The sequence below is a fragment of the Gekko japonicus genome, unplaced genomic scaffold, assembly GCF_001447785.1.
Source record: "Gekko japonicus isolate JY-2015 unplaced genomic scaffold, Gekko_japonicus_V1.1 scaffold2086, whole genome shotgun sequence".
NCBI classification, from domain to species: Eukaryota; Metazoa; Chordata; class Lepidosauria; order Squamata; family Gekkonidae; genus Gekko; species Gekko japonicus.
This window is the reverse complement of record NW_015165308.1, coordinates 97,328-119,086: the sequence shown is the minus strand read 5'-3', so window position 1 is coordinate 119,086 and position 21,759 is coordinate 97,328. Positions and strand designations below refer to the sequence as shown.

General features: G+C 52.1%; 1 protein-coding gene across 1 annotated transcript in view; it reads left to right on the top strand.

Annotated features, from left to right (window-relative positions):
• The first annotated feature begins 2,251 nt into the window (after positions 1 to 2,251).
• The window catches only part of LOC107109763 (beta-arrestin-1), an 86,567-nt gene continuing 67,059 nt past the window's right edge, over positions 2,252 to 21,759 (top strand). Inside the window, exon 1 of the mRNA XM_015410457.1 lies at positions 2,252 to 2,283. Within this exon, the coding sequence (XP_015265943.1) occupies positions 2,252 to 2,283 (32 nt within the window). The remainder of the gene's footprint in view (positions 2,284 to 21,759) is intronic.

Genomic DNA, 21,759 nt, shown 5'->3' with positions numbered 1-21,759 from the left:
ACCTCAGGTAGAGGCTGCAGTTCTCCTGGAATTATACCCGACCTCCAGAGGACAGAGGTCGGTCCCCCTGGAAGACATGGCTGCTTTGGAGGGTGGGCTCTGTGGCACCACATCTCCACTGAGGGCCCCATCCCTCCCCAAACCTGCCCTTCCACAGCTCTGCCTCTAAATCTCCAGAAATTTCCCAGTCTGGGCAGCCTCCAGACCCTTAGTCTATTGAAGACCAGGGGTCATTTCGTAGAAAAAGAGGTGCAGGAGCTCATTAGCATGACTCATTACTGTCCTCACAGAGGAGGGAGAGCTTGTACCTGAATAAAATTTGGTCTTAAAGGTGCCAGTGGACTGTTTTGGGGTGGGGGGCGGGCTCTGCAACATACCTGGCTGCTTCCTGCTCTGACTGGGGGCTGCTGGGAGCAGGGGGTGGGGCTTGTTGCATGTGCCCGCCCCCTGGGCTCTTTACTGCTGGCGCTCCGCTCCTGTGCGCTCCTGCAGGAAATGACCCCTGTTGAAAACAGGTGTGTAGGATGGGGCGTTGACATGCTGGATCCTTTGATGTAGAATTCTGTTGACAGGTGAGTGGGTGAACCTCTTTGAGAATGAGCCTTATCCATTAGGGGAGGGGCTGTGGCTCAGTGGAAGAGCCTCTGCTTGGCATGCAAAAGGTCCCAGATTCAATCCCTGGCATCTCCAGTTAAAAGGACCAGGCAGGAGGTGATGTGAAAGGACTTCAGTGGCTCAGTGGAAGAACCTCTGCTTGGCGTGCAGAAAGCCCCAAGTTCAATCCCCGGCATCTTCTGTTAAAGGACTGGGTAGTAGATTTGGTGAAAGACTCAGGGGCTCAGTGGTAGAGGCTCTGCTTGGCATCCAGAAGGCCCCGGGTTCAATCCCCGGCATCTTCCGTTAAAGGACTGGGTAGTAGATTTGGTGAAAGACCTCGGGGGCTCAGTGGTAGAGCCTCTGCTTGGCATGCAGAAGGCCCCAGGTTCAATCCCTGGCATCTCCAGTGAAAAAGAACCAGGCAGTAGGTGATGCGAAAGACGTCTGCCTGAGACCCTGGAGAACTGTAAAGAGAGGGCTGGTGGCTCAGTGGTGGAGCCTCTGCTTTGCATGCAAAAGGTCCAGGGTTCAATCCCCAACATTTCCCGTTGAAAGGACCAGATAGAAGGTGATGTGAAAGACCTCAGCCTGAGACCCTGGAGAGCCATGGAGAGGGGCTGTGGCTCAGTGGAGGAGCCTCTGCTTGGCATGCAGAAGGTCCCGGGTTCAATCCCCAGCATCTCCAGTTAAAAGGACCAGGCAAGAGGTGATGGGAAAGACCTCTTCCTGAGACCCTGGAGAGCTGTAAAGAGGGGCTGTGGCTCAGTGGAGGAGCCTCTGCTTGGCATGCAGAAGGTCCAGGGTTCAATCCCCAACATCTCCAGTTAAGAGGACCAGGTGGGATGTGATGCGAAAGACCTCTGCCTGAGACCCTGGAGAGCTGTAAAGAGGGGCCGTGGCTCAGTGGAAGAGCCTCTGCTTGGCATGCAGAAGGTCCCCGGTTTAATCCCCAACATCTCCATTTAAAAGGACCAGGCAGGAGGTGATGTGAAAGACCTCTGCCTGAGACCCTGGAGAGCCACAGAGAGGGGCCGTGGCTCAGTGGCAGAGTCTCTGCTTGGCATGCAGAAGGTCCCAGGTCCAATCCCTGGCCCCTCCAGTTAGAAAGGGCCACACAGTAGGTGATGTGAAAGACCTCTCCGCCTGAGACCCTGGAGAGCGGCTGTCCTCAACTAGAGGACGGATCTGCCTTTATATTGAGAGATAGGCCCCGCCCAGAGCGCTCTCCTCCAGTCAGTGCGTGGGGGCGGGGCCGTTGGTGCCAGGGGGACAGGGGGGGCCGACTCCTGGTAGATGGCTTCCCGGCCAACCAGTTCCAGGGTTTGTTTCCTCCGTCGGGCCGTCGCCGCCACATCGTAGAAGGGGAAACCCTTCCCGGGATGGTGCAGAGCGGTGCATCGGCTTCCGGATGGTTCTGTCTGTTCCAGTACCGCTCCTGACACGCTGCGAACTCTGGCACTGCCAGCCGCCTCGGTGCTTGTCAGGCCGGGGAGGCCATTAATGATTAATCGGCAGGAGAGGCAGAGGAGGGAAGAGCCTCGGCCGGCTCCAGCTCCCCTCCGGATTCCGAAGGAGACGCCGCGCGGGCCTCCCCCCTCGCCCACGGGAGAAACTGGCAGGCTTGTGAATGGAGAGGCGGCGGCCCCTCGCCGGCATGGATGGGCAGCTCGCGGAGGACGGCCAAAAGTAAGTCCTCCGCCGCTGCTCGGTTTGGTGGTTTCCCCACCGCTTGGCCACGTCTGCTCCTAGCGCCGGCGGGGTTAACTTTCGGAATTCGCTGATGGTTTTGAACGCTTCGCGAAAGTTCGGCCTACCGGTTTGTGGTAGCTCAGTGGAGCTTCCATGTCCGAAGGCAGTACATCTCCGAAGCCAAGGCTGGGGAGGGACGAGACGGCGGGGTTGTTTGCCGCCGGGTCTTTCTGAACGGTCTCCCCGAGGAGGTCGGGAAGCTCCCCGCTCTCCTGGCTTTCCACAAACTGTGCAAAACCGAATCATACAGGAGGGCTTCTCTATGTGGGCAATAGAGTTGCACGAAATGATTCTCAGAGCTACTTGGATGAATTGTTAGGGACTGTGGTCTGTGCGGCTATGTGTAGTTTGCTGTCAGATGGATCCTACTACTTTGATCTAACAAGTGTCTAACAAGGGAGCGTATGGGAGGGGGGCAGTGTTCCCTCTAAGCTGAGTTAGTGTGAGCTAGCTCACAATTCTCTAGCCTCCGGCTCACACATTTTTGTGTCCGCTCAGGAAGGATGGCTCCAGAGCAAACTCATTGATGCAGTATCCAAATTGTTTGCTCACCACTTTGATGCCGGTAGCTCACAAAGCAGAATTTTTGCTCACAAGACTCTACAGCTTAGAGGGAACATTGGAGGGGGGGGCGCCTCTCCTCCCTCTTATCCTCAGAACAACCCTGTGAGGCAGGTTGTGCTGTTTGCTGTAGTGGTTAACGAGTGCAGACACTAATCTGGAATAACTGGGTTTGATTCCCCACGCCGCCACATGCAGCTGCTGGTGTGACCTTGGGTCAGTCACAAGTTCTCTCAGAGCTGTTCTCTCAAGGGCAGTCGGAAGAGCTCTCTCAGCCCCACCTCCCTCGCAGGGTGCCTGGTGTGGGGAGGGGAAGGGAAAGGAGACCGTAAGCCACTCTGAGACTCCTTTGGGTAGTGAAGAGTGGGGTATAAATCCAGTCGTCTCCTCCTCCTCTTCTTCTGTAAGTGCGCGGACTCTAATCTGGGAGAACTGGGTTTGATTCCGAACTCCTCCACTTGCACCTGCTGGATGACCTTGGGCAAGCCATAGTTCTGGCACAGCTGTTCTTGAAAAAGAGACGTTTCTGTCAGAGCTCTCTCAGCCCGCCTACCTCACAGGGTGTCTGTTGTGGGAAGGGGAAGGGAAAGGAGACTGTAAGCCGCTCTGAGACTCCTTTGGGTAGTGAAGTGCAGGGTATAAATCCAATCTCCTCCTCCTCCTTCTTTGAAGTGTGACTGGCCCAAAGTCACCCAAGCGAACTTTTTGGTAGAGTGAGGATTTGAACCCAGTTCTCCTTCGTCCCACGCTGAGCATGCCCGCTGGCTGCTGGCGGGCTTCTTGGGAGCACATGTTGATGAAAGCCCCATAGATGTGAGGGTCTGATCCCACAAAGTCCTTCTCGTAGTCTTACGTGGAGGGAAAGACGCCAGACGGAGCGGGGGGGGGAGATTTAACGTTTGCCTACTTCAGCTTTCAAAGAACTGAGCCAGTGAGGTACAGTGGCGGGGTGCACAATTTTTTTGAACCTGTGGGGGCCTTCGAAATTCTAACACAGGGTGGTGGGCGCAAAGACAAAACGGCTGCGGCGGGAGGTGGAGCCAGTGACAAAATGGTTGCCGCGGGAGGTGGAGCCAGCAACAAAATGGCTGCTGTGGGAGCCAGCCACAAAATGGCAGCCACAGAACACAAAACGTCAGGGGAGCAAGATCTTGCTTGAAATCTTTTAATCTATACAGCTCGTCAAGATTTCCAGGGGCCAATCAGAAGCCTTGGTCAAAAACTCCACCTGGCCCCACGCCGGCTTTCTGAAAGCACTTGACAAATGCCGGGAAAGGTATTGGTTGCTGTCATGGCGCCCCAGGGCGCCACGTTGGGGACCCCTGGGCTAGAGTATCAGAGATGAGGTTCAAATCTCACTTGGCTTGACCGTAGGCCCGTCGCCCTCTCTTGGCCTGACCTACCTCACAGGGTCGCTAGGAGGATGGAACGGGGGAGGGGCAGCCGCGTACGTTGCCCTGATCTCTGCGAAGGAAAGGGGGGGGAGGGACGAAAATGCACCGGATCGATAGGAATTTCACGGAGATGAATTGGCGAGTGGGAATTTTGCTGATGCTCAGGATCTGACCGATCTCCCTCCCGCTTTACGAAGCTTTTAAAATTCTGCTAAGCGCTGTAGGGGAAAGGAGATTCGCTGCCAAATGGGCCCGCCGCCGAATATGGATTGCATAAAAGAGGGAAGGGGTGGAGAGGAGCCAGGCGGCAGACCAGCCCATTCGGAGCGCGGCCTTTTCGGAGCGACCAGATGGATCGGCCACACAGCCGGACTCCGCTCCGGCCCCCCCTCCGCCCCGGCCAGCAGCCTGGCCACTTACGCATCATCGGGATGGTTTCTCTCTGTTTACATCCCAGGTGGCACCAGCCGTGCCAGGTTCCCTGGTGTCGTTCCTGGTGTTTCTAGGAAGTCGGTTAGAGCAAATTTCCCTTGGCAGGGCGCCCTGCGGCCCAGCCCTTGACACGGATGCCCGGAGCAGATAAAGGCGGTGGAGGAGGAGGACTGGATGGGAGTTTTGCCTCCCCAAAGGATGAGCTGGTGCTTGGCACGGAAAAGTGGAAAAGTCGTGTTGAGCAGAGACTTGGGGGGGGGGAGGGGGTCAGCAAGGAGAAGGGGAGCAAGCAAAGGGAAAGGTGAATGGCTCGCCATGAGAGTCCCCCCCCCTGCTGGTCCCACATGGAGCCATGCTTAAGTGCGCGGACTCTAATCTGGGAGAACCGGGTTTGAGTCCCCACTCCTCCACTTGGAGCTGGCTGGATGACCTTGGGCAAGCTGTAGTTCTGATAAGAGCTGTTCTTGAAAAAGAGCCGTTTCTGTCAGAGCTCTCAGCCCCACCGTCCTCACAGGGTGCCTGTTGTGGGGAGGGGAAGGGAAAGGAGTTGGTTGTCATGCCTGCCCCTGCCTTGACATTTGTAAGCCGCTCTGAGACACCTTTGGGTAGTGAAGGGCGGGGTATAAATCCAATCTCTTCTCTTCCCTTCTTCTTCTTCTTCTTCTTCTTCTTCTTCTTCTTCTTCTTCTTCTTCTTCTTCTTCTTCTTCTTCTTCTTCTTCTTCTTCTTCTTCTTCTTCTTCTTCTTCTTCTTCTTCTTCTTCTTCTTCTTCTTCTTCTTCTTCTTCTTCTTCTTCTTCTTCTTCTTCTTCTTCTTCTTCTTCTTCTTCTTCTTCTTCTTCTTCTTCTTCTTCTTCTTCTTCTTCTTCTTCTTCTTCTTCTTCTTCTTCTTCTTCTTCTTCTTCTTCTTCTTCTTCTTCTTCTTCTTCTTCTTCTTCTTCTTCTTCTTCTTCTTCTTCTTCTTCTTCTTCTTCTTCTTCTTCTTCTTCTTCTTCTTCTTCTTCTTCTTCTTCTTCTTCTTCTTCTTCTTCTTCTTCTTCTTCTTCTTCTTCTTCTTCTTCTTCTTCTTCTTCTTCTTCTTCTTCTTCTTCTTCTTCTTCTTCTTCTTCTTCTTCTTCTTCTTCTTCTTCTTCTTCTTCTTCTTCTTCTTCTTCTTCTTCTTCTTCTTCTTCTTCTTCTTCTTCTTCTTCTTCTTCTTCTTCTTCTTCTTCTTCTTCTTCTTCTTCTTTTGTGGTACAGCATCCGACTGGCGTACAGAAGGTCCAAGGGTCAACCCTCAGCATCTCCCGCTAAAAGATCTGGCAGTAGGTGATGTGAAAGACCTCTGCCTGAGATGCTGCAGAGCAGCTGCCCGTCAGAGTAGACAATACTGACCTCAATAGACCAAGGATCTGATTCAGTATAAGGCAGTATTGTGTGCTCACTTACATATTTAGGAAAGGTTGTAGTTCACTGGTAAAGGTGTCTGTTGTGGGGAGAGGAAGGGAAGGAGATTATAAACCGCTCTGAGACTCCAATCTCTTCTTCCTCTTCTTCTTCCTAGAAGTGAGAACTGGGTCTGAGAGCCCAAAATGGGTACAAAGACATCCACGCCTGGCACTGTTAGTGGGTAGAGCCCTAAGCGTCCGTGAGGCACCTGCACTCAAATACGGCCGGCGTCTTTCAGAAACGCGTTCAGCTTGGCCGCAGGGGATCGGAGCGAGTGCTCGCGTCCTTACTTTGAGCTGCAGATGTGAGAATTGCAGAAGGCTCAGATGTCGGCGTCTGTGGCGCTGGAGAGAAGGCGGGTGACTGATCTGCTTTTTACCAGGAGCATCAGAGACAAAACAAGGCAAAGCTTTTCCCAGTAGAAGTCTTTGCGTGGCGTGGAAGCCGAGGGAGGAGCGTGGGCGCTTGGTCTCTGCTTGTAACGTTAATGGAGATGAAGGGGGGGGGAGGTTTCTCTGCAGGTGGTGGTTGTCTGACAACTCAGCATCAGTCAGCGTTTGGCTGGAGAAAACAGTATGTAGAGCCGGCGTGTGCGCCGAGCAGCCGGAGTGAAGATTACGCACAGTGGAGCACGTTCTTGGCAAAAGGCAGTTAAAAACGGGAGGGGGGGGGATGTTATTGGCGGTATGTATTCGAAAGGTGGTTTTGCTCTTCGATAATCATCCAAAGCAGTTTTCAGGTGGGTAGTCAGCATCATAGAATCATGGAAGGGACCTCCAGGGCCAACTAGTCCATCATAAGAGAACGTAAGAACATAAGAGAAGCCAATGCTGGATCAGGCCAACACCCCATCCAGTCCAACACTCTATGTCACACAGTGGCCAAAAATACCAGGGGCCATCAGGAGGTCCAGCAGTGGGGCCAGGACACTAGAAGCCCTCCCACTCTTGCCCCCCCCAAGCACCAAGAATACAGAGCATCCCTTGCCCCAGACTGAGAGTCCCTATCTGTACCTTGTGGTTAATAGCCACTGATGGACCTCTGCTCCATATGCTTATCTAATTCCCTCTTGCAGCCATCCATGCTTGTAGCCGCCGCCACCTCCTGTGGCTGTGAATTCCATGTGTGAAGCACTCTTTGGGTGAAGAAGGACTTCCCTTTATCCGTTCTAACCTGGCGGCTCAGCAATTTCACGGAGTGCCTAATTGACTTTACTTTCCATGATTTCCATGGTTTGCGTTTCCAGGCACAATTTAAAACGCTGGTTCCTACCTTTGCAGCCCTAAATGGCTTGGGGACGGGGTTTCCTCCCGTATTGTCCAGCCCTGCGTTTAAGACCTTCTTCTCAATTCCTGCTTTCTGTATCCCCACTTTCAGAGGTGAGGCAGGTGGCAGGCTAGAGACGGGGCATTTTCAGTGGTGGCCCCTCACCTTTGGAATTCCCTCTGTCTTCAGGCTTGCCTGGTATCTACTTCAGTTTCTTTTGGGCTCCATGTGAAAATACATCTTTTTACCCAGGCTTCTAATTAGAGGGTTACTTGCACAGATGGCTACCCTGTTCCTTAGAGCTGGGGAAAGCGGCCTGTTGTGGTTTTCCTGCTTGCCTGCAGCCATTGAAGAAGAAGAAGAGGAGGAGGAGGAGGAGGAGGAGGAGATTGGATTTATACCCCACCCTTCACTCGGAGTCTCAGAGCGGCTTACAAACTCCTATCCCTTCCCCTCCCCACAACAGACACCCTGTGAGGTAGGTGGGACTGAGAGAGCTCTATTGAGGACTGCTCAATGAGAGAACAGCTCAGAGAACTTGTAATTGACCCAAGGTTACACCAGCAACTGCAAGTGGAGGAGTGGGGAATCAAACTCGGTTCTCCCAGATTAGAGTCCAGGGAGGCTTAAAATGAGATGGCAATCCAGGCATCGAAATGACCCATCCCGCGTTTCACTGGCAACCGTTCAGCCTGCAAACTGGGAAGGATTTCAAGTATGGAAAAAAATCCTGTGTGTTGTTTACACCCTTGTGTAATCAAGGAGTGCCTCTTTTGTAATGTGTAGTGGTTCCTGTCTGGGGGATTTGGGATTTGAAATATGTGTTTTCGGTCCTAGCGATTCACTGGCAAATGGAAATCCTTGATTAGCCAGAAAGAGACGCCCTCTGAATCTAATCTGCAAAAGTAAGCGCTGGATTGCCTTTCCAAAAAGCCGAATCTCGTGGGAAATTTGGAGAAGGGATTAGAAGTGAAATATTTGTAATACACAGATAGATCAAGACGGGTAGCTGTGTTAGTCTGTCTGTAGCAGGAGAAAAGAGCTAGAGTCCAGGAGCACCTGAAAAACTAACAAAATTTGTGCCTCGGGAGGAGCTTTCGTGAGTCACTGCTCACTTCATCAGATGCTGCTAGAATGGGAGTCCATCTGTCCTATCACAAGGCTGATGGATTCCTATTGTGTACGGCTAAATGTGGTGCCTTCCATAAATCAAAATGGGTAGCTGTGTTAGTCTGTCTGTAGCAGCAGAAAAGAGCCAGAGTCCAGGAGCACCTTAAAGCAGGGGTGATTTCCTGTAGGAGCGCACAGGAGCGGAACTCCGGCAGTAAAGAGCCCAGGGGGCGGGCACATGCAACAAGCCCCACCCCCTGCTCCCAGCAGCCCCAGGCCATGAGGAGCGAGAAGCAGATCGGTAAATTGCAGTGGGTGTTGCCTTCTGACACACTTCCGGTGATGTCATGGGGTGTGGCATATGCAAATAAGTTATGCTAATGAGCTATGCTAATGAGCGCCTGCACCTCTTTTTCTACGAAATGACCCCTGCCTTAAAGAATAACAAAATTTGCAGCAGGGGAGGAGCTTTCGTGAGTCCCTACTCACTTCTTCAGATACTAAATATGCAAAGGAACGAAGTTTGGGTCCAGTGGCACATCTCGCGGTGGCACATTCTTACATCTCTTTGTTAACTCTTGCATTTACATGCTCATTTGCTTCCATCCATCGATCTTACCGGCCACCTGATCCAATTTCAGCTCTGCGTCTGCATCTTGGCTCTGAGTGGCCCCTCAGACAGTGATATTTATTTGTCCAATGGTATTTGTTTGCTAATGATATTCCGCTTCCCTGGCCGCCCTGCCGGGAGCCACACAATAGGCGTGAAAGAGCCGCATGCGGCTCCCGAGCCTCAGTTTGGCCACCCCTGATCTAGGCTGATCCGGCATTAAGCAGGGGGCTGGACTAGATGGCCTCTGTAGGGCCAGCTCTATGGTTCTGTGATTCTACGCCATGGTGCCAACAGAGCAGGAGTTATTCTGTCGGGCTGCCAACTTTTTATACAGGTTCCTGCCCTTGTGCTTTGTCAGGTGGTAATGAAGATCCATTTGCCAAAAAAGTGGGTGGGGCCAAGTAGGGCTCTTTCGCAGCAAGGGTTCTCGTTGGCCACTGGAGATGTGATTGGCTGTGCAGGTTCAAATAACATTGTTTATGGTGGCTGCTGCCAAAACGGTGTTGGTTGTATTCGCACTCCTGATTCCCAGTGTGGTTTTTTTTAAAAGAAATACTGCTCTTATCCCCTGCACTTGGACTTTCTCTGTGTGCGCGGCTCCGCCCCCTGCAGTGGCCATTTTATGGCTGGCTCCACCTCCTGTGGTAGCTGTTTTGTGGCTCCGCCCACCACCCTGTGTCAGAATTCCAAAGGTGCCCATAGGCTCAGAAAGGTAGGCGACCCCTCGAATAGAGGTCTAGGTGTATTTTGGGCCATGTCTCCAGCTCACAAGAGGCAGTGGGGAAAACCAAGAGGCCTGTCTGTGCCCTCCCCATTTACTGAGTGTGGTGCCGATCCCTGCGCTTCTCTGGCAGGCATGCAGGGATAGAGAGAGTGCCCTACACGGTCCACTGTCGTAAGGTCCATTGGTGGCTATAAGCCACAAGGTACAGATGGAACACTCTGTCTGGGGCAGTGATGCTCTGTCTTCTTGGTGCTTGGGGGAGCAAGAGTGGGAGGACTTCTGGAGTTCTGGCCCCACTGATGGACCTCCTGATGGCCCCTGGGTTTTGGCCACTGTGTGACACGGACTAGATGGGCCACTGGCCTGATCCAACAGAGCTTCTCTCTTATGTTCTTACGTCTGGGGCAGTGATGCTCTGTCTTTTTGGTGCCTGGGGAGCCCACAGTGGAAGGGCTTCTGGAGTTCTGGCCCCGCTGGTAGACCTCCTGATGGCCCCTGGTTTTTGGCCACTGCGTGACAGTGTGTTGGACTGGATGGGCCATTGGCCTGTTCCAACATGTCTTCTCTTATGATCGTACATCTGAGGCAATGATGCTCTGTCTTCTTGGTGCTGGGGGGGCAACAGTGGGAGGGCTTCTGGCATTCTGGCCCTGCTGGTGGACCTCCTGATGGCACCTGAGTTTTGGCCACTGTGTGCCACAGAGTGTTGGACTGGATGGGCCATTGGCCTGATCCAACATGGCTTCTCTCTTGTGTTCTTGTGTCTGGGGCAGTGATGCTCTGTCTTCTTGCTGCTTGGGGGGGCAACAGTGGGAGAGCTTCTGGAGTCCTGGCCCCACTGCTGGACCTCCTGAGGGCACCTGGTGTTTTTGGCCACTGTGTGACACAGAGTGTTGGACTGGATGGGCCATTGGCCTGATCCGGCATTGGCTTCTCTCTTATGTTCTTATGTCTGGGGCAGTGATGCTATGTCTTCTTGGTACTTGGGAGGCAACAGTGGGAAAGCTTCTGGAGTTCTGGAGTCCTGGCCCCACTGCTGGACCTCCTGATGGCACCTGGGGTTTGGCCCCTGTGTGACACAGAGTGTTGGACTGGATGGGCCACTGGCCAGATCCAACATGGCTTCTCTGATGTTCTTATGAGACCAGCGCTTCCTGTGAAGCACGGATGCTCGCGTCAAGTGCGGCCTCCACAACTCCGGTTGGGGGAGGATGCGAGCGGGCCCAACGCAGCCCTGCCTTCTTTCTGTCGACCTGGCAAGGCTCCTAACCTGTGTGTCAAGCAAAAGGTCACCAGGTGGCCTTTCACAACAGGGAACGGTGCCATCTCCCTGTTTCTGGCACGCAGAGAGCCGTCACCAGGGCATGAGGAAATGAAGGCCTCACTGCCTGTTGCTCCCTGCTGTTGCCATAGCAACAGGAGCCACTTCGGCAGAGACAGTCTGTACACCGTGCGGGACGAAACCGCTCGCCGGTGGAACACGGCTGAGGCGGGGCTCCCTCAGGAACGGCCTCGCCCGGCTGGAGTCTCCGGCCCTGAGTCACTCCTCCCCCCTCCCACATTAATTCCTCCCTGAGTCCCGCAGGAGCGCAGGGCACTTAAAGGATCGATTCCCGGCAAGAGGAGTGCCCACGTGAGGTGCCAGGTTGGCAGACAGAGTGGGCCGCAGTGCCTCTGCCGGGCCAGGCGGGAAAAGCAGCCTGCTGACACGCCGCGCAGCGTTCTGCACACGCTGGGGCCCTGTATGCGCGCACCGGTCCCTCCGCCTCCACGTTTGGCCACATGATGTTCAGCTGTTGTACCAGAGTTCCGAGTTCGAATCTCACAGCAGTCGTAAGCCTCCCAGCCTCTCAGTCTCTACCATCTACGACGCTGGGTCAGCTCAGTGGCACGCCAAACTGCGCTGGGCCCAGTTTTAGAGCACAGAGTCTGCAGCGGGTTGAAGGGAGTCTTAATCTTCTCCCCTCAAAAGCAGTTTACCTTCCACAACCTCTTTCCCAGCCTTGCTCCGTGTCAAGAGAGCGTTGATTCAGAAAGCTGACTGGAAAATTCCTGGAGATGGTGGTGTGTGTGCATGTTCCCTTCTCTTGCTCGCGTACCTCTTGTGTCATAAAATTCAGTTCCCCTTCTGGACCTCCTCAAGCAGCCTGTTCCATAATGCCGAAGAAGAAGAAGACCACTGGTCTGACCTGGCAGGGCTCTTCTGAGGTTCTTATCAGGGGAAGGCCTCGGCCTCTATGCCCTGTTGTTGGCCCTCCAGAGGAACTGGTTGGCCCCTGTGTGAGACAGGAGGCTGGACTAGATGGACCCTCACTGGTCTGATCCAGCAGGGCTCTTCTGAAGTTCTTCTCAGGGGAAGGCCTCGGCCTCCATGCCCTGTTGCTGGCCCTCCAGAGGAACTTGCTGGCCCCTGTGTGAGACAGGAGGCTGGACTAGATGGACCCTCACTGGTCTAATCCAGGAGGGCTCTTCTGATATTCGTATGAGGGGCTCTGCCGCTCTGCCCTGTTGTTGTCCCTCGAGAGGAACTGGCTGGCCACCGTGTGAGAGACAGGAGGCTGGACTAGATGGACCCTCACTGGTCTGATCCAGCAGGGCTCTTCTGAAGTTCTTCTCAGGGGAAGGCCTCGGCCTCCATGCCCTGTTGCTGGCCCTCCAGAGGAACTGCGTGAGACAGGAGGCTCGACTAGATGGACCCTCACTGGTCTAATCCAGGAGGGCTCTTCTGATATTCGTATGAGGGGCTCTGCCGCTCTGCCCTGTTGTTGTCCCTCCAGAGGAACTGCGTGAGACAGGAGGCTGAACAAGGTGGACCAGTGCTCTGATCCAGCAGTGCTCTTTTAGAAATAATGTCTCGAAATAGTGCCATGGTTTTTGGAGGCCACTCGGCACTGAACCAGCTGCTCGGTTCTGGGCAGGATGACCTTTGTGATTGGCCGGTATCAGCGTTCCGTCTGAGCTGAGTGAGTGTGAGCGAGCGCACGGTTTTTTAGCCTCCGGCTCACACATTGTTTGTCTTCGCTCAGGAAGGAGGGCTCCAGAGCAAACTAATTGATGCAGTAGCCAAATCGCTCGCTCACCACTTTAATGCCAGTAACTCACAAAACAGAATTTTTGTTCACAAGACTCTGCAGCTTAGAGGGAGCATTGGTCGGTGTCTGTGCTTCAGCAGAGAAAGAGACCCCCATCTGCTGACCACCCGTCGAGGTGGAGTGGATGAAAGCCACAGAGACAAGGGAGACAAGAGCCCTGCAGGGGTGGGGGGTGGGGGGAGCCTCTTTGTTAAAGCATTAAAAGGGAGATAACACCAGCCGGGTACTCTAAAGCCAAGAGAGGTCCTTAAAGCCCCTTCTAGTCTTAGAAAGAGGCCTCTTGGCACAGTGAGTCTTCCTTATCTTGTGCCGACAATGAGGGGATGAGGTCCCAGCCAAGCTCTTAAATCAGTGCTTCCACTCGGATTTTATTGGAGAGGCGCTGAATATTTCTCGGACGCCAGTAATCAGTTAACAGAGAGGCACCTAAGGACTTGGTGGCAGCGCCGCGGTACAGACGGCTGGGCATGAACCCCGCCGCCACCGCCTCTCTCCGGATGACAAACGGCCCTGCCTGCCGGTAAACCAATAAGCCCAATGCCCACGTTCCGTTCCTTACCCAGGAGAGGAAGACAGCCGCCGCCACTTGTTAATGCCCTGCGTTGCCAAGGCAACTGTGAAAGATAAGTGGCGGCGAGGATGGGGGAAACGGTTTGCTTTCCTGGGCTGGCTTCAGAGGCCTGCGGCGAGTAGACAGCGGAAGCCTCGGCCACCGGAACAGGATGCCGCGAGGTCCTGAACTTGAAAACACAGGAGCAGAAGGCGAGGGCTAGACGTGTTCTGTACGGTGGGTGCAGTGCCCATGGGAAGACGCATGAATCTGCCTTATACTGGCCCCATTCACACGAGGCGATTTGGCCCGGGAACGGGACAGTTTGGAGGCGGATCAAAGCAGCGCGATCACACCACAACATCTGGGAAGCGTTCTGCTTCCGCCTCCAAACTGGCCCAAACCCGGGAAGAACCGCCTCAAACTGAACCACCTACCTCGGTGGTTCAAATGGATGAGGCGCCTCTTCCCGGGCGTCTGATCGCCGGCGCTCCCTTGCGCCGGCTCAACCCCGGGCCGGAGCCGAACTGCGCATGCTCCGACATGCGCAGATCGGCCGGCTCCCGGTTAGAGCCGTCTTTTCTCTCCGGCGTTTGATCGCGCCGGGGAGAAAAGGCGGCTCGGCCGGGGGATCCGTGGGATCCCGCCGAGCCGTATCAACGTTGGCGCGGCTTTTAAAAGCCGCGCTTTAAAGGGCTTTTCCCCTGCCGTGTGGCAGGGGCCACTGAATCAGATCATCGGTCCATGAAGGTCACTAATGTCTACTTAGACTGGCAGCGGCTCTCTCGGGTTTCACACAGAGTTCTTTCGCATCACCTGCTGCCTGGTCCTTTTAACTGGAGATACCAGGAATTGAACCTGGGACCTTCTGCATGCCAAGCAGAGGCTCTACACTGGGCCACAGACTCTCCCCATAGTTCTCTAGGGTCTCAGGCAGAGGTCTTTCACATCACCTACTGCTTGGTCATTTTTTGTAACTGGGGATGCTGGGGATCAGTGTTCCCTCTAAGCTGAGTTAGTGTGAGCTAGTTCAGAGTTAGTGTGAGCTAGTTCACAGTTTTTTAGCCTCCGTCTCACACATTCTTTGTCTTAGCTCAGGAAGGATGGTTCCAGAACAAACTAATTTATGCAGTAGCCAAATGGCTCACTCACAACTTTAATGCCAGTAGCTCACAAAGTATATATATGGTTGGCATTTAGGGATGGGCACGAACCACATTTTTATAGTTCGTTTCAGTTCCTGGTTCGGAACCCTTTAAACCCCTGCTTTCTGCTCCTCGCAGCGCAGGTGTTTTCATGAAGAACACAAAGCAGGGTTTTGTAAACCTCTGCTTTCTGCTCTTCACAGACCACCATGAACTGCCTTAAAATTCATGGAAGTTCACGGCAGCCCTTCAGTTTGCGAAGTTCCATTTGTGAACAACGAACTGGCAAAAATTCGCTACGAACTTTTGTTAGTGCGCCAGTTTGTGCCCATCCCTACTCACTAGACTCCACTGCTTAGAGGGAGAAATGCTGGGTATTGAACCTGGGACCTTCTGAATGCGAAGTAGAGACTCTTCCACTGAGCCACAGCCCCTCCCCAAATAATGCACACCTGAAGCTGCCTTAAACGGAATCGGACCCTTGGTCCATCTAAGTCAGTACTGTCTACTCAGACTGGCAACGGCTCTTCAGGGTCTCAGGCGGAGGTCTTTCGCATCACCTGCTACCTGATCTTATTTTTTTTAACAGAGGACACTGGGGATTGAACCTGGGACCTTCTGCATGCAAAGCAGAGGCACTTCCACTGAGCCACAGCCCCCATGCCCTTCCTTGAGGGACGATGTTTGGTTTGACTTTATATTGAAATCTGCATTTCTCCCATCGGGGGGTACCACCCCCAAAAACAACAGCTTAAAACGGAGACGTCTCAGAGCTGGCCAGTACTGCTGCCCTGCAATGTAGTCTTCTTTCATTAGTGCATGAAACTGCATTCTACTGAGTCAGACCCGGGGTCTAGGGTTGCCAGCAGTGCTCCCTCTAAGCTGTGGAGTCTTGTGAGCAAAAATTCTGCTTTGTGAGCTCCTGGCATCACAGTTGTGAGCGAGCGACTTGGCTACTGCATAGATTCGTTTGCTCTGGAGCCCTCCTTCCTGAGCTGGTGCCTGCTGATATGTCACTGGTGTGCTATCATGGCCGCTTGTTGGTGTGTTGATCCCACACAACTCCAGGAATAGTAATGGGGAAGGGGCGTGGCTCAGTGGTAGAGCATCTGATTGGCATGCAGATGGTCCCAGGTTCAATCCCCGGCATCTTCATTTAAAAGGACCAGGCAGGAGGTGATGGGAAATATCTTTCAGCCTGAGACTCTGGAGAGCCAAGAAGAGGGGCTGTGGCTCAGTGGAAGAGTGTCTGCTTGGCATGCAGAAGGCCCCAGGTTCAATCCATGGTGTCTCCACTTAAAAGGACCAGGCAGCAGGTGATGTGAAAGACCTTTGCCTGAGACCCCGGAGAGCTGCTGCCTGTCTGAGTAGGCAATACTGCCCTTGATGGACCTGTTGTCTGGTTCAGTATGTGTAAATAATAAAATCACATGGGATATATGGTGGACAAGCGATCAGCCTGTCCCCTATGCTTCCATTTGTCAAATGTTAACGCATAAGTGTCGCCATGTTGGATCTGACCAATGCTCCAACTATGCCAGCATTGTGTCTCCATCAGCAGCCCATCAGCAGCTCATCAGCACCTGACGATCACAGATATTTTGCCTCTGAAGCGGGAGGCTCCATTTGTCTGTTGTAAATGAGAGCCAGCAATGGATGTTATCTACATATCTAATAGCCACTCTGTGTGGATACTTATTTCCACCAAAAGGGGGCTCATTCTTCTCCAACAACTTTTTCTACATAGTCAGGAGACTTCCTGGGTTTGCAGAAAAATCCAAAAAGTAAAAAAAAAAACCTTCAGGGATAGCTGAATTCTCCCCAATACCTTTTGAAACGGCCTCCACAGGGATCTGCTTCAGGCATCAACAGTGAGAGATTATAATGTTCGGGGGGGGGGGGCTTTTAACTTTCTGGACAAAAATCTCTACCCATTTCCTCAAAACACTTGGCAGTTGCTATGGAGCCCCCAAGCACCGTGTTGAGGACCCCTGTTCTACGCCGTGTGGAGTGCTGTGCTGCCAAATTCCTGGAAAACTGCAGCTTCCCTGCCTTTCTGATTTCTTAACTTACGTGGTCAGGGAAGGGGAGATGCCAGTCCTGCCAAGTTGACACATTTGGGGGTCTGCTGACTGGGCTAATTAACACTGTGGGAAATGGGGTGGGTGGGTGGCAGGATGTGAAGGAGGAGGAGGAGGTTTGGCCTCGTTCCCTCCCCAATTTCCAGCGGTGACATTTGTGGCTACATGTCCAAGCCACCGGATGCCGTGCCAACCTTCTCGGCTTATCGAACCCATAAAATAAAAAGGCCGGAGAGGAAGAAAGGGCTGATCAATAATGGATTGAAACGTGCCGTTTCCTTCCTTCTGTTGGCCTTTTTGTGTGTGTCCGCTGCCAACTGCCCTGAATTGGATTTGATGAAAGGGTTCCTCTGTATTGACGGGTGACAAACGGACTGTGTCGGATCGCGGACGTGCTATTCGAAACCATCCCTGAAAATCTCCGGGCTGTTTGTGTGGGCTTGGTACAAAACACAACAAAACCAAAATTCTGCCCTAACAAAAGCTGGGGTCCACAGCCTCCCGGTACTCTTTCCGTACTGTTTCAAGATTACAAAACCAAAATATTTATTCACCATATATTATTTATCATATAAGCCTTAATACATAGAAAGAATCATATATTAAAACATCTAAGTGCTGTCTCTTAATATATCACAAAAGATATTGCACAACCCTTTTGTTAATATCAGTCCTCCTTAAATATACAAAAGTTTTAAGAGGGAGGACTCTTTTAAGTCTATTTTGAATCAGTGCTCAGTCTTCCTCCACCAGAGGTCCAGATATCCTCCTGTTTCAGTGTCTTCCTCAGGGAGTTCAACAGATATTTCCAAGCACAAGGTTGCCGAATACCAAAATATTTATCCAACGCTGCAAAAAGTCTCTCTTAGTGAGCTCAAAGCTTCCTCCAAAGTGAAAATATAAAACAAGAATATATATAAAAAAATTATTTGAGATATTTTATAATCGTCTGCTTTAAATACGAGACTCGAGGCAGCAGGTGAGCAGTGATAACAGCTTTATTTGAACACGAAGTCAGAAGAACCAGAACGAGACAAACAATGGAGCAACAGAATCCTTTTTAAACAGTCCGGGCTTGGCAAGCCACGCCCAGCTGTCAGATAACATCCAATCAATTACTGTACATAAAGACCAATCACTTTGCTTCCCTCCAGAACTTCCTTTGTTCTGATAGGTCAGTTTACAATACCTTGTCAGACTCAAGCTCAATACCTTCATACATTATATTCCATACACAACAGTCTGTAGCACGGTATTTGCTGATTTTTGCTGCTTCAGGATTAGACAGATTCGTGGAGGAAACGTCTGTCAGTGGCTACTAGCCACGGTGACTATGGGGAACCTCCACATTCAGGGGCAGTGAACCTCTGAATCCCAGAGCCAGGAGGCAACATCAGGGGAAGGCCTCGGCCTCTAAGCCCTGGTGTTGGCCCTCCAGAGGAATTAGTTGTCCACTGCGTGAGACAGGATGCTGGACTAGATGGACCCCTGGTCGGATCCTGCTGTCGGTTGGCACCGCCATGAGATGTCTCTGTGCTGCCGCCTTGCCACCCTGCTTTTCCCTGCAGCTGCCTTCTGTCTGTTGACTTGTTATCTCTCCATGGCCTTGAGCGCCTTGATTCCCCCGTCTTGCCTCCTTTGCCAGTCTCCCGCCCTCGCTGGGTCCGTTAGCTTTTCCCCGCACTTGCAGGTGTTTGCTCACTGGCCTCTGCTCATCAGGGGATCGTATACGAATGAGGTATAACTGTTAGCTCATGCATCTTATGTTATTCCTAACACAGAAGTCCATGGAGTATCCTCTACTCTGATCAATAAACTGAACCTATGCAGGTCCTGTGTGTTGGAGTACCTGACACCAGCAGGGCTCTTCTGAGGTTCTTATCGGGGAAGGCCTCGGCCTCTCTGCCCTGTTCTTGGCCCTCCAGAGGAACTAGCTGGCCACTGTGTGAGACGGGAGGCTGGACTAGAGGGACCCTCACTGGTCTGACCCAGCAGGGCTCTTCTGATGTTCTTATCCGGGGAAGGCCTCGGCCTCTCTGCCCTGTTGCTGGCCCTCCAGAGGAACTGGCTGGCCCCTGTGTGAGACAGGAGGCTGGACTAGGTGGACCCTCACTGGTCTGATCCAGCAGGGCTCTTCTGGGGTTCTTCTCAGGGGAAGGCCTCGGCCTCTCTGCCCTGTTGCTGGCCCTCCAGAGGAACTGGCTGGCCCCTGTGTGAGACAGGAGGCTGGACTAGGTGGACCCTCACTGGTCTGATCCAGCAGGGCTCTTCTGGGGTTCTTCTCAGGGGAAGGCCTCGGCCTCTCTGCCCTGTTGTTGGCCCTCCAGAGGAACTGGCTGGCCCCTGTGTGGGGGGGGTGGACCCTCTCTGGTCTGATCCAGCAGGGCTCTTCTTAGGTTGTTATGGGAGCTCTCCCTGGCTCTTCCAAGGCTGCTTTTTGCTTCACATGCCCCTTTCCTCTCAGCACGAGTTATCTCCTGCAGTTGCTGCTTTCCACTCTTATCTTCCTTGCCTTCCTCCTTCCAGTTTCATTTGCTGGGGTCTGTGAAATAATCCCTCAGCAGCAGCCTTGATTTATGGCCCTGCCTGTCCTCTTCTCTCTCTCTCTCCCCCCCTTAGTTTCCCCAAGCTCAATGTGACTCCAGCTCATCAAACAGAGAACTGAATTTCTGGCAGCTGAAATTTCTTTAAGCCTGATATATCTGATTAGAAGGTCTCAAGAATCAGATTATTGCCTTGTGGAGGAGGGGAGGCGTTTTAAGGAGGGAGTGAGAGAGTGTGAGAGAGTTCAGAAGTGAGGAAGAGTTGTGTGGAGCTTTAAAGAAGGGTAAACTGTTTTGTAAGAGCATCAGGCCGAGGTCTTCTGCTGATAAGAACCTGAGAAGAGCCCTGCTGGATCAGACCAGTGAGGGTCCCTCTAGTCCAGCATCCTGTCTCACACAGGTGGGGCTGAGAGACCTCTTTCGAGGATAATGTAAGCTGCTTCGGCTCACCACTGGGGAGAAAGTCGGGGAACATAAGTAAACCAAACAGAAGATTTATGTTGCTAAAACCTAACAGCAGCCAGGTGCCCTAGCGAGCGAACATAGTTCCTAATGGTCTTTGGTAGACGTAGTTATATCTAGAGATGTGATGGCCCGGAAAAAAAACACCGGAAAAATTCGGGGAAAATCCATCCCCCCCCCCCCCCCCTTTTTTTTTTTAAAACCAAAGAAATATCTTTTTAAAAAAGCTTTTATCTTTCTTTTGGCATTTGCCTAGCCACAGGGCAGTCGGATGCTTGTTAATGCTGCTGCCCAATTAGATTACCAACAGACCGTGCTGATGGACCCTCATGTAATTAAAGTAGGCAAAAAATATGTATGGTATCAGATTGATCTAATTTCTGTGCACTGAGGACAAGCAAGTCCTAGGTTACAAACTGAACTCTCCAATGCAAGAACAAGATGCATTTCTTCCTTTAGGAGGTGCTATTGTCAGAAGACAATAAAAAGGTTTCAGTTTTGTTTTTGCATGTGGATGGGTATTCTGTTTGTGATAATTGTTTGGATACACTATATTTTTAATATGCTAGTTGTGATAATTTCATGCCAAGTAAAAATGTCCATAGTCATATTTTATGTTCCTAAAGTAACAGAATGACTTTCAATCTGGAAAAGAAAAAAGAAGTGCTAATGTAGCATTTTTTCATTTTTTCTGAAAATTTCTGTTTCCCCTCAAAAAAAAAAAAACGGGAAAAAATGGGGTTTTTCCGAGCTTCAAAATTTCTGGAAATTTTACATCTCTAGTTATACCCCACTTTTCTACCTTGTGGGTACTACTTACAACACCATTCTCTCTGCTGGTTTACCCTCACAACAACAAGCCTACGAGGTAGGCCAGGCTGAGAAAGAGAGCGGCAGAAAGAGAGAGAGGCCCAAGACAACCCCAAGAGAGTCATGGCTTGTGGGCCGGTTCAGACCTGGTTCTCCCCAGCCTTCAAAAGGAGGAGGAGGAGGAGGAGGAGGAGGAGGAGATTGGATTCATACCCTGACCTTCACTACCTGAAGGAGTCTCAGAGCAGTTAACAGTCCCTTTCCCGTTCCCTTCCCCACAACAGACACACTGTGAGGTGAGAGAGCTCTTTCGAGAACTGCTCCTGAGAGAACAGCTCTGAAAGAACTATGGCTTGCCCAAGGTCATCCAGCAGCTGCAAGTGGAGGAGTGGGGAATCCAACCCGGTTCTCCCGGATTAGAGTCCGCCGCTCTTAACGGCTACATCAAACTGGCACAGAGACAAATCTGTGGAAATCACAACACATGATGAAAAGCAGACATATATTTAATTAGTGCAGGCACACATGCCAGTTGTCTTTTTGTTCTCTGCACTACAACTACAGATTTCACCCATAAAATGAGATTAAAATACAGCCGCCGTCACCACCACCCTGCCTGGAATTCCCTGGGGGAACGCTCATGTTTAAATGATGGCGCCATGAATTTTTCATCGATGCCCTCCATCCCTCCCAGACCCCCCTCCCCAAATTGGGCCCACTTGAGTGCATCATTAGCAGGACCTCCGTCAAAGGATCAAAGGCACTAATGAGGCTTAATACCCATCAAAGCCAATAAGCCTCAACGCCACCGACAGCCCCCTCTCGGCTACCTGGTCAAGGAAGAAAGTGGAGAGACAGAGAGAAGAAGAAGAAGGCCAATGCTTCCCAGGATACCCGCTGGGCCCGCCTCCCAAGGGAGGCGTCAAAACCCCGCCGTCGTCATGGCGATGGCAGCAGTCTCCCTACCGTGGAACTAATTAAAGGAAGCTTTTTCAATGCATTAAATGATCAGAGAGACAAAGGAATCCTCTGGCAGGACATGGAATTTGTGCAATGGTGCCGGGCATACGAGACGGGAGTTGAGTTTCGGGAAAGGGCCCAATTCCTTCCTTCCACCGCAAACTGGCATATCAGTGCCACAGGGAAGAAGAAGAAGAAGAAGAAGAAGAAGAAGAAGAAGAAGAAGAAGAAGAAGAAGAAGAA